Below are 16,880 nucleotides of genomic sequence, written 5' to 3' on the forward strand. Positions count from 1 at the left end.
GAATTTGTTCCTGAAAATTCGAAATGATAAGCAAAAACTCAATGAAATATTACGAAATATATAAAAAATTCTTTGCAGACTTTACTTTATCTTATCATGCATTACATACATGTGTATTTATAATCCATCCAAAATCAACAATAAAAATCCATGTGGAACTGATGAAACAGAAGAATTGGGATTGGGGATGGTGAGATGATGGATCCACAGCATGGATGATGACTGTTGATAGGATGTACCAGTCCACTGAATGGATTATAGAGCTACTTAGTTACTTTGATGGCAGTACAGATCAAGTGTGTTCCATGACATCCCTCAGTTGGCACCTGAAGCTGGTTCTATAGCTGGCTAACGCTTGTTAATTGCCAATTCCAAGTGCGATTCTGCCTCATCGGATTATATGCAAAATTATGAGAAATTGTTCAATTTTCTGGGATTGACCACTGACTGTTAGAGATAGGAAGTGCCTAGACAATTATCCTTAATGGCATTTAGCGTCCAATAGATTAAAGTATGACGACTTGTAGGCAGGACCTCAAAGTAAAGATGCCTCTATAGCCTTTACAGTCATCCTAAATCAGCTTTTAAGCATCCTATCAAACCTCACAACCAGGGTTGTTACAACATATTCTGTTTTACAGAATGTGTACACATATGTCACATATTTCATGTGTGACAGGGAAAAATGTGTGGATATGTGTGGAAATGTGTGGATATATGTGGATATTCACACATTTTCCACACATATCCACACATTTTTACCTGTGACATATTTTCAAAACACACCAGATTCTGCTTTTAACAACCCTGCTCACAACATCCTCATACCCAATCTACCACCTACTTCCTTCCATCTGTCCATCCACCCATGTCATTAAACAATATGACATAAACATACCTGAAAAATGCACGTAGACATTGCTCTTATCAATACTAAATAGTACAAATGTACAACCAAAAATACTCCTGCTCTTGGCAATTGACTCAATGTTTTTTTTACGATAATACCTATTGGCATTGAAATTTTGGCGGCGATAGCAAAATATAAATTAATCGTGGAATACGACCTAAATAATTCCAGTTTGCATTTAAAGTGCATTAATTTTAATGATAAAAGGACTTAGAAATTTCGATTGAAATTTCGTGGAGTGCTGAGGGGGAGTTGTGCATGTGATGTGTCACACTATACTCCTCTTCTCATTAATTGGACTCTGCTGGCCATAACGATCAATTCTGAACCATGTTCTTAATAAAGCCAACGATGGCCAAATAGTGCTGTTTGCGTCTATCCTCAAAAATCTTAACAATCAAACAATCAAACACTTAACGACCTGCATCTACAAAGAATATGGATGGTTGGATGGCGCCTAAAGCTAACTCTTTCGTTGCCTTCCATCTCCAAATTTCTAATGCCAACTGCAATAAGTCTCTATCAACAGCTTCCTTGCAAGACTTCTTAGATCGTCCTCGAGCTCTTTTACCATCTACAAAGTCAATCTTGAAGACATTTTGGAATGAAGCTTCTGCATCCTATCAATTGAGGCCTCAATTCGGAGTATGGTTCCAATAAGTAGTAGTGAGTCCATTACTTCCAATATTTACAGCTTCTAAAGGTCTTCTAACAACATGCCTTTTCACTTTGTTTCATCTTAAAATGTCAGCATGTACATTTTCGTCTGTAACAGTCATATTTCATGATTCTAAGCTATACAGCACATCTGGGTGGATTAGTGCCTTATAAATTGTTAATTTGGGATATATTGAGATGCACACTTGATGTTAATAGATGTCTAACTGAATAAAATACTGTGTACCAAAATTCAATTGTATAATTTCATTTGTAAATCAAAATACCTTTATGGTAAATAAAGAATATTATTTACTTACTATAAAATGCATTCTAAGCTGCCAATAAGCTACATACTTACTTAATTCGATGGCCGTATAAATTAGCTGTGATCCATGACCTCCCTCATCTGCTAATAAGCTAAATGTCCACAAATATACTTCTTTGTGTCATCAGCGATTGATGGCATGGCCTCCCAAATCACACTTGATCTGTACGGCCAGCGAAGTAAGTGTCCTCAGCATAAATCAGTTGTGGGCAACTTGTTTGAGTAGCAAATCACAAATTTAAGTCTCAAGTCTCAAAAATTGTCAAAATTTTCCAATTTTAGTTAAAGTGTCCCGCAACATAAACACAAATCCATGTCCACAATCTTTTAGCAGTAATTTAATTTTTAAAAGCTTAACAGGCAAAAAACTGACTTTAGAAGTTGGTCAAAGTGAGGCATGATAAGGAAGTTATTTAAGAGCTGTGTGCATGTACAACACCTCGACAGTTTATAGTCAACAGAAGAGCCACAATGATGAAGTACTTGATATTTTCGATATTATTAATTTATAGTGTCTATGGATTAAATATACTCCATGTGCATGATGGATTCTCAGACGCAAATACAATCTGCAGAGTAAGTCACTTCCAATTTTTAAACAGCATAAAAATCACATAAAATTCACAAAATAATCCCCAGGGTGCAGTAGATGGCACAAAATTTCCGAACGTAACTGACTGTAGACGCTTCATACTTTGTGACAGTGGCATGGGACTGTCATTAGCATGCAGAACAGCAGAGCCATACTTTAATCGATGCAGTTCCTTATGTGTGAGTGATTCAAGTGTTTGTGACATAACTGATTGTGGCGGTGGTCCATCACCAACCACAACGACTACAACGACTACAACAACAACACCTCGGCCATCTGTTTCATATCCAACAGTTCCAATGGAATCGTCAACAACAACAACAACAACAACAACAACAAGTGCACCAAATATACCGACTGTTTCGGTAACATACTCCATACCAACTGTGTCTGGACAACCACCAACAACAGCTGTTCCACCGATAACTTTTACTGTTCCACCGCCAACTGTAGCTCCGCCGACTACAACAATAACAACAACACCAACCACAACTACACCAACTACACTTACACCAACTACAACTCCACCAACAATTGGACCAACCTATCCAATACCGACTGCACCTCCTACAATACCTCCTACACTACCTCCTACACCACCTCCTACACCACCTTCTGTACCAACTGTAGGAACTATATCAACGACAGTTTCTATTCCTTCTGCTCCAACTGTTCCTGGAGATCAATGCAGTCCAGTTTGTAACCCTGCTAATTTTGCAACTTATGGTTGTCAATGTGGTGAGCAGGTTACATGTGTTGGAACTACCTGTAGTTGTAACAGAAATATTCAGTGTCCATTTGTTGAATCAATGTGCATACAAAGATGTGGCTGTCGAAGTAATTGTGTATGTGATGGCACTTCCTGTACATGTAATGAACTGGATCAATGCAACTGCATCGATCAGACCTTTTGTCCAATGTCTCCAGAACAATGTCCAAATGTTTGTGAATGCCCAGAACGATGTGTAAATAGGTGCAATGGTAATTCATGTACATGTAATCCTGAATTAACTTGTTCAAGATCAAATAATTATTATCGTTGAATTCTAATGCCAGTAAACAGTATCGACTTGAATAAATGAATGTTTATGATTGTCTATAATTAATGAAATAAATTAAGAAATTTGTCAATAAAGAACAAGTTGGTTAATTAATCAAAAATCCAGCTCCAGACGGGCGTGACTCTGATTTGGTGACTTTCACTTTACTACTCGTACAGATCAGTTGTGATTCATGACCTCTCAATGTTCGGATCCAACTTGGCGTCACTCTATTCAATCATATGCCAAGTCAGATTCACGCAGGGTTGAACCAGAAAAATGAACCACCAGAATTCTGATCAAATTAGACAATTTGTGTTGTTCCTGTTTCTGTTTTCTTACAAATAGTGTTGATTTCAGCTTGCTAAGTACAGTGGATTAGAGCTGATGATATCTTAATGATGGATAAGCAACACACTTCAATTTTTAGTTTTAAATGAGATCTAATCTTCTTAAGTGACTACATTAATATCTATAGCAAATAGTATATTTCCATTCCTGAGTCTTAAACATTGCAAAAGAGCTGGAAATTAAAAAGTTATCAAAAGTTATCTAAAGACACATCAAGCTTTCGATGAACTCTAAATTTGGTAATGCGCCTCTGTGCACCTTCGCCAAGGACGTAAGTAAGTGAGAGTCTCAAAGACATGATCATTAAATCAGTGTGTAATCATTTATCCATTATATTTTGTCTATTCTTATAAAATCATTGATATGAAAGAAATCAGGAGTTTTGACGAATCAAAAATCATCATTTAGACTACTCTACAAGGCTTTAGACAAAATAATTTTAAAAATAGCCTTTGATAAATTCCATTTTATGATCATTTGAATTAACTACAGGCTTCTGATAAAGAAATTAAGGCGTAAACAATTATTTTTCACAAAAATATGGAATAAAATGTGTGTTAATTAAAATTTAAGGCACTTCAATTTAGAGGTCATAAAGAGCCATTATTGCAAGACTTGATCTTCTTGGGTCTTTGTGACTTCGGGTGTATTCGGGTCTTTGGTCTTCGATTTTTTGGTGTTCGGGTCTCTTCGGGTCTTCTTCGGCTCTTCTTCGGGTCTTCTTCGGTATTGTTCGGATCTTCTGATCTTCGGGTCTTCGTGTCTTTAGTCTTTGTTGTCTTCGGGTCTTTTCGGGTCTTTTCGGGTCTCTTCGTGTCTTTTCGGTTATCTTCGAGTCTCTTCGTCCATCTTCGGTCTTAGTCTTGGTCACTCTCTCAATCTCCTCTTATTTTCACATCTACTATTCGGGATGACAAGTCATTCACACTTGCAAAACATAACAAAAACATCAACAATTCTTATCAAACTAAGTGTTTCGGAAGTCAAATTTCCTCCAACAATTTAAACGCAAAAGTTTCACGCATCAAAAAAAAATCGAAACTTCCTCAAATTAAAAGCAGCCACAGGACTGCTATCAAATATGAGACATTATTGTTTGATATCATTAAGATTTATGATCGTGTCGACTACTTACAAGTGGCAAATGATAAGGAACATTTATTGATATAAATTGGCATGTGTGGCAAAATTTTTGCGTTTCAGTTGATTTTTTATTTTAGTTTTTAACCAGCAATTTACGAGAGAAGTTGATTAATTTAAGAGGTTACTTTACTGGCAAAATGATGCATAAATGTAAGTTGGAGGAAATAATTGTGAAATTTGGACTGTTTTTTGGATTTTTAAGTTTAGTGGTCAAGTTGAATATTAAATTGAATTTCTTTAATATATTCTAAGAACATGTTCAAGTTAGTTTTGTGGATATTATAATTTGATTCGATTCCTGGAGTTGATTTTGAGTGGACGAATTGATGTTTGACTACTTGCAAATCAATTTTCAAATCAATTTGGATTTAAATTTGCAAGTCAATTTGTATGTCTGCTTTCAAGTTAACTTGCATGCAAACTTGCCTGTCTTTTTGCGAATGTTAACTAGCATGTCTACTTTCAAGTCAAATTGAAAGTCAATTTCCAAGTCAGCTTGCAAGTCAACTTGCATATTTTTATTGCAAGCCAACTTGAATGTCAACTTTCAAGTGAATGACCATGTCAACTTTCAAGACAAAAAATTCAAAGTCTATTTATAAGTCATATTGAAAGAATGCTTGCAATTCAACTTGTACACCTACTTGTAAGTCAACTTGGATGTCTCTTTGCGAGTGTCAATCTATATGACAACTTGCATTCATCCTTGCAAGTCAACTTGAATGCATACTTGCAAGTCAAATTGTATGTCTAAATTAAAATCCGTTTGAAAGTCTCCTTGCAAGTAATATGGAAAGTCTGCTTACAAGTTTACATTCAATTCAACTTGCATGTCAACTTTATCTTCTTCTTACAAGTCAACTTGCATGTCCACCTCAATGTATGTCAACTTGAAAGTCTATTTGCATATCAACTTGCAAGTCTTTTTCCAAATTAATTTGAAAATCTCTTTCAAGTAATATTGAAAGTCTTCTTGCAAGTCAACTTGCACGAGAACTTGCAAGTTTACTTATACAGTTTGGATTTGAATTATTAACTCGATTCAGATAGCTGGTTACACCTAATTTTATTAACACTTAATCTACTTCTTTATTTTATCCAGTTCTCTTCATTTTGGTGTCATTTGCACTTGTTATGTGCGTAATGGGTCAAGATCAACTTCACCCATTGTGTGGAACTGATGGAAAAACCAACTTTGTCAATGATCCAGCTAGCTGTCATGGATATCTGTTTTGCCGATGGAATGAAACAGCAACAACTCCTACATTGATCTCCGTTCACCAACTTGACTGTCGTAACCAAGGATCAAATCATTATGTGCCGGACCCTGAAGGAGGAGATGGAACTTGTGAACCAGAATTTCCTGGCTGTGCAGACAGTTTAACATTTTTCTGTCCAGTTAATGACTTAATGGTAAGAACTGCTTGTCGTGACATTTAAGCATTTTATTATAATGCATTATTATAGATTGCAAATGCCACAGATCCAACATGCACCCAATACCGTCCATGTCGTTTACCTGGCTTCCCAATGATGACATGCCGTGCTGGTCTTGTCTTTAACCGTAACACAGGAGCTTGTGATCTTCCAGCAAACGCTCCATGCAGCGATCCCGTAACCACTCCACAATGTCCAATTGGCGGAACTGGAAACTTCCCAGGTCAATCATGCTGGTCCTTCATTTTCTGCTTTGAGGGTAACCAAATGGGCGGCGAATTTGAATGTCCAGTCGGATGGTGGTTTGATCCAGCAATTAATGACTGTTCAGAGGGTGACAATGGTGGACAATGTGTCCGACCAACACTTGACTTTGTTCCACCAAGAGTACAAAATAAAATCAGCAGCAAGCAGAGGAAGGATATTACTGTAAAAATTGAGGGACTTTGAAGGGACACTTGGGCGGACATATTTGTAAAATTAATACCGTTTTACATGACATAAATAAAAATATTTGAAAAGTATTAATAAGGAATAAATTGTTTTATTTTTGATGCCATAACGTTGCTGAGTGCCTTTATCCTTTGGTCCACAGAGTCATACAGTCTAAAATCCATTCTTATTTGACAAAATTGATGATTTTTAAGTTTCAGAGAGCTGGAATGCTGCAATTCTTGACTATTTTCGCAGGCAACACTGCCTTGTCATCAACATGTCCATACTTAAATCCTCATATCCATGTAGACATTGCCATACCCTTCCTTTACCTCCTTAAACAACAATTAAATGACGTCATGGTTCAAACCAAGCTTTCAACAATAAAATTAATGAAAAAAACCGCGAAAACACAAAGAAAGGATTAAATGCGATTCTGATAAGAGTGATTTTATGGCAATAAAAAGACTTTGTAGGCTTAACTGTCGCTAAATCAGTTTACAATTCCTTGCAAAAAATGCTTTTGATCATTTTCCGTATTTAGTAAACTGAATACATTCAGGTGTCACCTGAAAATAGCAAATATTTGAGTAGATTTCGTCATATTAGACACATGTGTATCTACTTATTGGACATGTGTTAAAATAAGATTTTCTGCAAATAGTCTGGTTAGTGACTAGTTCGAATAGTTCTTCTAACGATTAAATCCATAGTTCGAAGATTACGAACACCAAGGTTGCAATAAAAGAAATGAATATTAAGCAGGCTTGTCGCTGTTTTGGAGGTATATTTTCATTTTGTATTTGTAAATATTAGATTTGTCCTTTGTGGAATTATCAGCACTAGAAACGTGGTTTAAAGCCATCCTTTGTCTTCAAAAGTGTAGTTCTGATCCCACTATAAATTGAAGTTTTACTCAAAGCAGAGGTCAATTGATAAACCCTCACTCATTAGTGCCCTCAATTATTAGTCTCAAAACGCTCAGTCGGCTTCTTAACTTACCCTGAATTATCTATCCTGCCCAGGTAGGACTTAGAGTAGACTTACAGTTTATAGTGAGATCAGAACTATTCTTGGACAACGCAACCCCTGGGCTCTCAACCCTAGGAGAACCTGGAGTAAGGTAGAACAATCCGGGTAGGTTAAGAAACCAGCAACAGAAATTTGAGGATGGTTGAATTTTTTTTTGTATTTAATATAAAAATTCACAGTTTTTTTGGATTTTTGATACGAAAAACTCTTACAAAATGAAGAAAAAGGGTTGAAAATATGTTGATTACCAATCCCATTCCCTCCTTGCCTCTTCTGTATTCTATTTGCAGCTCTAAATCTCAATAATCATAATAATTAAAAGCCTTTATAGATCAATTTATCAATTTTATTTAATTTAATTTAATTTCTTGAGCTAATCAAAGTTCAACCAAGAAAGAAGCTTTTTATAAAATGGTGGAGAAGTAGTTGTTGTATAAAGCTCAGTCGTCGTTGTTGACACCTTCAAAAAATTCAAATTAATAATTTTTCATCTCAAACACAAATCACTTACACAGCTAGTGCATACAGCTTGATCTGCAACACATTTTTTATTGCAACTATCAAAATATGGAGCTGCTGATCGACAATACAGAATTAATGACAGTCCACCTTCACATAGAGCAAATCTATTGCAATTTGTTGGATCTGCAATTAAACTCCCATCTTGGACTCCCTAAGATGGATTAAAGGAAGTGAAAGGTAGGCAATTTTTTAATGGATAAGGATATGCTTACGGAACAGCTTATTTCAGGAGGTGATGTTGTTTGACCAAAGAAAATCTGAAGAATATTGGGAAGGAAATTGTGAAAAATTGTGAATTTTAATGGGTTAGTCGATTATTATATAACGCTTTTAAGATATAAGAGGGGTAGAGGGGTTGGTCGATTATTACGTAACGCTTTTATGGTATAGGAGGGTAGAGTGGTTGGTGGGTCTGAATTTTGAGATTTTACTACCCGTCCATCATTCTTTGTTAAGGATGGGGTAGCTGAAAATCTCAAATTTGATACCCACTAACCCACTTCCACCTGGAAGTCAGAAACCCGATTCATCAGGCTGCATAACTCATTTACTTAACAATCAATCCTTACATCAACAAAAGAACTGCAAATGATCATCGACACCAAAATCCAACTCAACATTTTAGCCATTTTTAGTCCAAATTATTGTGTAGTCACTAATGTGTAGTTTCTAACGTTTAAAATTCAACTCAACCAATTTTCCGGGACGCACATTATTTTTATAAAATCATATCAAATGATAACAAGCTAGTGCTGAATTAATTTTAATGATGCTAAGCCTCTCTAGGATTTTTACAAGATTTTTATCATTAAGTCAGAAGGATTAGATGCTCTAAGAGTTCAGTTACAGTCAGTGACAGTCAGTTACAGTCAGTTACAGTCAGTACAGTCAGTTACAGTCAGTGACAGTCAGTGACAATCAGTGACAGTCAGTGACAGTCAGTGACAGTCAGTGACAGTCATGGATCACAATTGATATGTACAGACAGCAAAGTAAGTAAGTGACTATATGCTTTATTCAGATAAAATTTAGGCAATTCCAACAAATGAACGTCTGTGCCTTGATTATACACAGATAATAATTAGCAAGATACTGGTGGTGCAGGATCAAGACTGCATACATCTTGAGCATCACATATACAGTCCGTATCACATAATGCTCCATCACAATCAGCCATAAGACACAAAGTACTATCACCACTGCATACTTTAGGTACTGGTGGATCTACTGGAGGTCCAGCTACAGTTGTTGTAGCAACTGGAACTGTTGGTGGAATGAATTTTGTGGTCGTGGTTGTAACTGCAGCCTTAGTTGTAGTTGTTGTTGTTGTTGGTGTTGTGGTTACTGTTGAAGTTGTGGTTGTAGTTGTGGATGATTCTGTGGTGGTAGTGGTTGTGCTGGTGGTTGTGTCCTGTTTTAAGGAATCGAATATTAAATTTTTACTCAATTTTTAAGTTTATTTTAGTCAAAACCATGCAATCCGAGGAGCATATGTTGGGTAATTGATCCAAAATGTGGAACCAAGCAAGTGGGACTCAGGCATGATGTCGGTTTTATATCAGATTAATACCGAATTTCAATCGGATCAAACCCAATTGGACTACCAAGTCAGAACCCGAGTTCCGCCGGCTTAGTGCCCAAATTTGGATCAATCAACCAATTTATGCCATTCAGGATCAATCTAACTGTCTTTATCTATGAATTGATGTCCAAAATGGAAAGAAACTTACTGATTCACATGTAAATAGATTACAGACAGCCATATCGTCAACACATGAGGCAGTGCATTTATTAAAATGTGGTTCTGTTGATCTGCATGTGAGTGTTATGTTGTAAATGCCATCGCATAAAACAAATTTGGTACAATCTCCAGCAAATGGAAGTTTTGCGCCATCTGATGCATTCTGTTGAAGTTTATTTTGTTAAAATTGAAATTTATGATTTTTAAATTTAAATTTTAGATTTTTTATATTTTGCACTAAATTAAGATTGAGTTAGTCTTACCGCACAGTCATAAATTATAGCTGATGGCACAATATCTTCAAAATTATTCTACAAATTAATTTTTAAATTATAAATAAATATTTAAAAAAATATTTTAATTTTTTTGAAAATCATTCAAATTTTTAAGAATTATTAAATTAAAAATAATGTAAATTTGAATAATTTTAAGAATTTAAAATTAATTTAGAAGTTTTGCTTACCGAATATTGATTAAATCCGTAACATAGTGAAACCAAAATTGGTAAAATAATTAACAATTTCATTTTTAAATTTTTTAATTCTTTAAAAAATTTCAATTTTCAATTTTTTTTAAACTTAAGATAAATAAATATTTTAGCTTAATGTACTAAAATTTCAATGTGTTCTTCACTAACGTTATTTTATTAATAACTGAATGCAGTTCCAGCGTTTCTTTAATTAAAATCTAATCTGACATTAAATTCTGATTTTTATAGCAAAAAAAGAGAATCTTATCGAGAAAATATCTTAAAGATTGCAGAATCGTAATCTATGATTTCTTTGTCAATGTTAAGAAAATCGATAAATCTTGTCGATAGATTTCATTTCATTTAACCGATTTAAAGGTTTATTGTGTAATTGATTACCTTTCTTATCAACTTATTCGAAGAAATGTCAATTTTGTCGGCATTAAGTCGTCATAATTATGCGTAACTAATTAATTATTGTGCGTTTATCACTACAGGGAAGCATGCAACTTACAACTCAGGCGATATCAGAGGTATAGCTTGATATTTATTGCGTAGAGGAAGGAAGTAGGTAAGGTCAGTGAATTTTTGAAGTGCTATTTTAGATCTTCTCTCAAAAAGCCATATCAAAATGCCATTTTTGTTCAAAATCAGACTGGATTATCACCTCAACCCCTCTTCTCTGGACTATTATTGATTTACTTACTTCGCTGACCCTATAGACCAACTACAATACTGTCTCTGTCAACATCCTCCACCCATGAGTTCTTTGTACGTCTTAGTGGTCTTTTGTCATCTAAAATGTAAGACTTGAAGAACACCAGACTTGAAGACAGTCTGATAGTAATTAGAAATAATTAACAATCTTGAATAATTCATGCATTTTAAACATTACTTTATTTAAATATAAATAATTTACATATCAAATTAATATATGAACTTAAACAAGATTTCCTGAACCATTTTTAAAGCTATCCCTGAAACTAGGGCTTGCCGAAGATTTCGAGACTTGGACCGAGACCGAGACTACATAGGAATAAGATTGAGGAGTCTCAGTCTCAATCCCATCAACCCTAAACCCATAAAATCCACTTAATATCTCTTCCAAAACACATCCCTCGCTGGACATCGATTCTCCAAGTCACAAACACAAACATTTCCATTACAAAGACATCGTTCCTCACATCCACAACGTTCATCACAAAGAGTCGGCTCAAAAGGACACACAAGTGGTGGCTGAATGCAGCTACAAACTTCATTACAGACACAATTTTCCGGATCATCTCCACAATTGCAATTTCCAGCACATCCACACCTGACAGCACATTGATCTTGTGGAAAACCGCATTCAACTTCCGCGTCACAGAAGCAAGTGTCTTCAGGTTCACATAGGCAGCGAGCAGCACATCCGCCAGTACCACCACATCCTGGTTCCTCCATGCATTCTTCTAAAGTCATTGGACATGGAATGTTGGTATTGCATTGGCATGTGCCGCTTATACATGTCCATCTTTCGGCACATCCACATGAATCAGGCATTGGAACTAGTTCACATGGTGTTGGACATCTTACTTGAACTGTTGGTGGATCAAATCTTGTTGTGGTTGATGCAGGTGGAGTTGGTGATGTTGGCTGTGGTTGCTGGAATTGGAAATAGAAATTTACTGAACTTCCAGGTGGAACTGGGTATGCACTAACTTCCAGGTGGAACTAGGTATGCACTAACTTCCAGGTGGAACTAGGTATACACCAACTTCCAGATGGAACTGGGTATGCACTAAATTCCAGGTGGAACTAGGTATGCACCAACTTCCAGGTGGAACAAGGTATGCACTAACTTCCAGGTGAAACTAGATATGCACTAACTTACCCCACCGTCTCCATTACAATCAGTTATGTCACAGACATCTCGATCATTTACGCATCGCTGTTCACATCTATTAAAATTTGGTTCCGATGCTCTACACGACAGAACTAGCCCTGAACCTCCGTCGCATAGAATAAAATGATTACAACTTGCATGTGGTAGTCTCGTGCCATTTGGTTGATCCTGAAAATCACCAATTTTCTGATAATTAATTACATCATGTCTATTTCAAGGAATTCACACTTATTGACTTAAGGACAAATCTTGAACTTGTTTACAATCTTGTCTTTATCAAATCTTTATGGATTAAGGCTTACTTACCGAACATTCATTGTGTGGTGATATGTCTTTGTGATGGGCGAGAAGCTGAAATGAGTTGAAAAATTTGATAACAAATTAGCACACATTGGAAGTGTGAACATTTAATGCTTAGTCATTGTATCAACGTGATTTGGCTTTTTTTGTGGATGGGTGACGCTGACTTTTGAGCTTTTTTCGGGTTCCGACTTGGATTCTGGTTCCGACTCGTATTCGGGTTCCAAGTTGAATTCGGGTTCCGACTTGGATTCGGTTTCCGACTCGGATTCAGGTTCCGACTCGGATTCGGGTTCAGACTTGGATTCAGGTTCCGACTCGGATTCAGGTTCCGACTCGGATTCAGGTTCCGACTCGGATTCGGGTTCAGACTCGAATTCAGGTTCCGACTTGGATTCGGGTTCCGACTCGGATTCAGGTTCAGACTCGGATTCGGGTTCCGACTCGGATTCGGGCTTTGACTCGGATTCGGGTTCCGACTTGGATTCGGGTTCCGACTTGATTCCGACTCGGATCCGACATGGTTCCGACTCGGATCCAAGTTCAGACTCGTATTCGGGTTCAGACTTGGATTCGGGTTCCGACTTGGATTCGGGTTCCGACTTGGATTCGGGTTCCGACTCGGATTCAGGTTCAGACTCGGATTCGGGTTCCGACTTGGATTCGGGCTTTGACTCGGATTCAGGTTCCGACTTGGATTTGGGTTCCGACTCAGATTTGAGTTCCGACTCAGATTTGAGTTCCGACTTGAACTAAAGTTCAGGCTCGAATTCGGGTTCGAATCGGAATCCATCAGTACCGGTCTCGGCTTATTTTTTCAGCTACTTACATCTCTAAATCTAAATCCATGAGCCACACAGAAAATCATTGACAAAATATATAAAAACTTCATTTTGATTCCTTATGATTTTATGCCTAATTTGCTTATTTTGAGGTTCAATCCACAATATTTCAATATTTCGCAACCTTCCTTTATGTTAAACAGAATCTTTTATTATAAATTCTTTAGTCTAACGATCAAGTCTTTTTATACAATTTTCTTTATCATAACAATTGATAAAACGCACAACGCCTTAATAAATTTGTGTTTTTATGTTACACAAGGGTAAATCACTAAAAGGATTAACACTAAAAAAAACAAGGGCACAAAAATAGAGTTCAATAATTAAAGATAAATAAATTACAAAGAAATCGAGTTTGTGACTGTTTTTCAGGCAAATTGTTAAGCTTTATTGTCGTTAAATGTGCTTTAAGTTCTAGTCTTAAGTTCTATGGATATCAATGGACTGACAATATCGTCATTTCTATAATTATTCAAAACAATATTGGGATTTTTAGGGACTGTTCAGATGCTATGCAATGTTAAAGACACCTACCTACACCCTCTGGCTCATTCCATTCACCCTCTGCCTCAAATTTCCCCAAAACCCACCATCTGTCTCAAAATACCCCAATACCCACCTTCTGTCTCAAATAACCCCATGCCATCCACCCTCGGTCTCAAATTACCCCAAAACCCACCATCTGTCTCAAAATACCCCCAATACCCATCTTCTGTCTCAAATTACCCCCTGCCATCCACTCTGTCCCCAATTTACCCCATGCCATTCACCCTCTGTCTTAAAATACCCCAATACCCATCTTTTGTCTCAAATTACCCCCTGCCATCCACCCTCTGTCTCAAATTACCCCAAAACCCATCCTCTGTCTCAAATTACCCCATGCCATCCACCCTCTGTCTCAAATTACCCCTTGCCATCCAACCTCTGTCTCAAATAACCCCAATACCCACCTTCTGACTCAAATTACCCCTTGCCATCCACCCTCTGTCTCAAATTACCCCATGCCATCCAACCTCTGTCTCAAATAACCCCAATACCCACCTTCTGACTCAAATTACCCCTTGCCATCCACCCTCTGTCTCAAAATACCCCCTGCCATCCACTCTCTGTCTCAAAATACCCCAAAACTTCCCCTCTGTCTCAAATTACCCCATGCCATCCACCCTCTGTCTTAAATTACCCCATGCCATCCACCCTTTGTCTCAAAATACCCCAACTCCCCCCTTCTGTCGCTAAAGACTCCTACCTTCACCTCTCTGTACCCTCTGTCCCTACTGACCCCTACCCTCCACATTACATAACCTCCAATCACACCCCAATCAATCTTCCATCCCATCCCATCCCACACCCACTCACGGACATGCATGATCTAAATCACAAACACACTTATCACCATTACAAAGACATCTCTCCTGACAACCACAATAACCCGGACAATCTTGTCTCGTTTTTGGACATACTGGTGGTGGTTCATAGCATTTACATTCATCAAAGCACGTGCATTTAAGTAGAACACAATTGCAATTATTTGCACATCCACATTTTGTAACACATTGTAGTCGTCCGAATGAACATTGTGTGTCTAAGTTGCAGACACAGTTGTTGTCATCAACACATTCACAACGTTCAGCACATCCATTTGATCCGCCACATTCTGCCTTTGCCATGCAGTCAGTTCGGGTCATAATACATGGAATTGTCTCGTCGCATTGGCACTGACCGACTATGCATTTCCATTGGTCGGGACATAGGCATGGATTTGGGAGATTTTCACATGGGGTCGGGCAGGTGACTGGTGCTGGTGTTGTTGTTGTTGTTGATGGGGAGCCTACAGGGACTGTTGGTATTTTTGTTGTTGTTGTTGTGACTACAGGTGCCAATGTTGTAGTTGTTCTTGTTGTTGTGGTTACAACTGGAGGTTGAGTTGATGTTGTTGTTGTTGTTGTCGTCGGCATCACCCCACCCTGTTGGATATGAACTCTGGATTAGTTAATTCTAGAATATTATACCAACTTAACCTACCCCATCGCAGCTAACAATACCACAAACTGATGAGTCATTGCTGCATTTTTGAGCACATCTGTCAAAATATGGATCACTGACTCGACATGGAAGGAGCAACTTCATCTCCAAATCACAGAGGATGAATGTACTGCAGTTGGATTGGACTGGAAGACGAGTTCCAGTTGGAAATCCCTAAAAAGAGTCATAAACAATTTAAGACATAGGCTTTGTGCTGGATGATGTCACATTTTTTTATCAGAAAATCCTCAAATCCTTAAGACAAACTTACCACGCACTCAGTATGAGGTGATATTTCAAAGTTATCTGATAGAATTATCTAGAATGGAAAAATAATCGATTTTTTTAGTAAATTTACAGGAAGTAAATAACGGAGATAAAAGTAGTAAGTGCGTTCGGATTAGTGTTAGATTTTGCAATTCGAGGGGAACTCAACGTAAAGAGAACTGAGGTTAGCTCGGTCTTCGGTCTTTGGTTTATCTTCGGTCGGTCTTCGATCAGCCTTCGGATTGTCTTTGTTTTGTCTTCGGTTAGCCTTCGGCCTGTATTCGGTTTGTCATCGGTTTATCTTCGGTTTATCTTCGGTTTGTCTTCGGATTGTCTTCGGTCTGTCTTCAGTTTGTCTTCGAGTTGTCTTCGGTTTGTCTTCGGACTGTCTTCGGTTTATCTTCGGTTGGTCTTCAGTTTGTCTTCGGACTGTCTTCGGTTTGTCTTTGGTTTGTCTTCGGATTGTCTTCGGTTTGAGTTCGTCTGTCTTCGGTTTATCTTCGGTTAGTCTTCAGTTTGTCTTCGGACTGTCTTCGGTTTGTCTTCGGACTGTCTTCGGTTTGTCTTTGGTTTGTCTTCGGATTGTCTTCGGTTTGAGTTCGGTCTGTCTTCGGTTTATCTTCGGTTAGTCTTCAGTTTGTCTTCGGACTGTTTTCGGTTTGTCTTCGGACTGTCTTCGGTTTGTCTTCGGATTGTCTTCGGTTTGTCTTCGGTTTGTCTTCTTAACTAATCTTACCTGTGTACAACTAAACAAATAAACAATCGATGTCAAAATTATCAAATATTTCATATTTCCACTTCTTATTTTATCTCCAAAAATGTCCAAAACACTTCCAATGTATAATCAAGAGAACTCAAATTTGACATCAGTAGCTAATTTTGATCGTATATTTATACCAATTTTCTTTAT

General features: G+C 37.3%; 4 protein-coding genes and 2 long non-coding RNA genes across 8 annotated transcripts; 3 read left to right on the forward strand and 3 right to left on the reverse strand.

Moving 5' to 3' along the window:
• The first annotated feature begins 2,329 nt into the window (after positions 1-2,329).
• On the forward strand, positions 2,330-3,636 carry LOC139100190 (integumentary mucin A.1-like). The gene is made up of 2 exons (XM_070652796.1): positions 2,330-2,471; positions 2,535-3,636. Exons 1-2 carry the CDS (start codon positions 2,367-2,369, stop codon positions 3,528-3,530), a joined length of 1,101 nt encoding a protein of 366 aa, XP_070508897.1. The 5' UTR covers positions 2,330-2,366; the 3' UTR covers positions 3,531-3,636.
• A 1,379-nt stretch (positions 3,637-5,015) lies between these two features.
• Positions 5,016-6,997, forward strand: LOC139100191 (uncharacterized). Its single transcript, XM_070652797.1, has 3 exons — positions 5,016-5,171; positions 6,124-6,434; positions 6,489-6,997. Exons 1-3 carry the CDS (start codon positions 5,159-5,161, stop codon positions 6,906-6,908), a joined length of 744 nt encoding a protein of 247 aa, XP_070508898.1. The 5' UTR covers positions 5,016-5,158; the 3' UTR covers positions 6,909-6,997.
• A 453-nt stretch (positions 6,998-7,450) lies between these two features.
• On the forward strand, positions 7,451-10,666 carry LOC139100325 (uncharacterized). Its single transcript, XR_011545434.1, has 3 exons — positions 7,451-7,677; positions 8,441-8,624; positions 8,677-10,666. It is a non-coding gene; the product is annotated as an uncharacterized lncRNA (long non-coding RNA).
• Positions 8,258-9,130, reverse strand: LOC139100324 (uncharacterized). Its single transcript, XR_011545433.1, has 4 exons — positions 9,017-9,130; positions 8,660-8,704; positions 8,437-8,598; positions 8,258-8,385 (listed from the first exon to the last, which is right to left on the reverse strand). It is a non-coding gene; the product is annotated as an uncharacterized lncRNA (long non-coding RNA).
• LOC139100323 (integumentary mucin C.1-like) lies at positions 9,441-10,844 on the reverse strand. The gene is made up of 4 exons (XM_070652946.1): positions 10,652-10,844; positions 10,452-10,499; positions 10,178-10,351; positions 9,441-9,858 (listed from the first exon to the last, which is right to left on the reverse strand). The coding sequence occupies exons 1-4, from the start codon at positions 10,712-10,714 to the stop codon at positions 9,529-9,531; spliced, it is 615 nt and encodes a 204-aa protein (XP_070509047.1). The 5' UTR covers positions 10,715-10,844; the 3' UTR covers positions 9,441-9,528.
• A 687-nt stretch (positions 10,845-11,531) lies between these two features.
• Positions 11,532-16,863, reverse strand: LOC139100045 (protein draper-like). 3 transcript variants are annotated; one of them, XR_011545397.1, is made up of 8 exons: positions 16,707-16,863; positions 15,975-16,022; positions 15,704-15,877; positions 14,695-15,645; positions 13,669-14,663; positions 12,846-12,890; positions 12,528-12,707; positions 11,532-12,298 (listed from the first exon to the last, which is right to left on the reverse strand). XR_011545397.1 is itself a non-coding variant. In XM_070652635.1 (4 exons), the coding sequence occupies exons 1-4, from the start codon at positions 13,729-13,731 to the stop codon at positions 11,750-11,752; spliced, it is 837 nt and encodes a 278-aa protein (XP_070508736.1). In that variant the 5' UTR covers positions 13,732-13,843; the 3' UTR covers positions 11,532-11,749. The 3 variants fall into 3 exon arrangements, 1 of the variants encoding a protein (XP_070508736.1); XR_011545396.1 differs by having other exon boundaries at positions 13,669-15,645; XM_070652635.1 differs by lacking the exons at positions 14,695-15,645; positions 15,704-15,877; positions 15,975-16,022; positions 16,707-16,863 and having other exon boundaries at positions 13,669-13,843.
• Positions 16,864-16,880: the final 17 nt, after the last annotated feature.

The sequence above is a fragment of the Chironomus tepperi genome, unplaced genomic scaffold (genome assembly GCF_022539635.2).
Source record: "Chironomus tepperi strain 1889 unplaced genomic scaffold, CSIRO-AGI_Ctep_v1 contig_58, whole genome shotgun sequence".
Classification (NCBI taxonomy): Eukaryota; Metazoa; Arthropoda; class Insecta; order Diptera; family Chironomidae; genus Chironomus; species Chironomus tepperi.

Bases quoted from the DNA above. Each gene is read 5' to 3' on its own strand.
- LOC139100190 (XM_070652796.1), top strand. From the start codon at position 2,367: ATGATGAAGTACTTGATATTTTCGATATTATTAATTTATAGTGTCTAT. The intron at 2,472-2,534 runs GTAAGTCACTTC...AATAATCCCCAG, and splicing joins ACGCAAATACAATCTGCAGA to GGTGCAGTAGATGGCACAAA.
- LOC139100191 (XM_070652797.1), top strand. The intron at 6,435-6,488 runs GTAAGAACTGCT...GCATTATTATAG, and splicing joins GTCCAGTTAATGACTTAATG to ATTGCAAATGCCACAGATCC.
- LOC139100323 (XM_070652946.1), bottom strand. From the start codon at position 10,714: ATGAAATTGTTAATTATTTTACCAATTTTGGTTTCACTATGTTACGGA. The intron at 10,500-10,651 runs GTAAGCAAAACT...ATTAATTTGTAG, and splicing joins ACGGATTTAATCAATATTCG to AATAATTTTGAAGATATTGT. The intron at 9,859-10,177 runs GTAAGTTTCTTT...TCCTTAAAACAG, and splicing joins ATCTATTTACATGTGAATCA to GACACAACCACCAGCACAAC.
- LOC139100045 (XM_070652635.1), bottom strand. From the start codon at position 13,731: ATGAAGTTTTTATATATTTTGTCAATGATTTTCTGTGTGGCTCATGGA. The intron at 12,891-13,668 runs GTAAGTAGCTGA...AACTCATTTCAG, and splicing joins ATGGATTTAGATTTAGAGAT to CTTCTCGCCCATCACAAAGA. The intron at 12,299-12,527 runs GTAAGTTAGTGC...TTCCAATTCCAG, and splicing joins ATTGTAATGGAGACGGTGGG to CAACCACAGCCAACATCACC.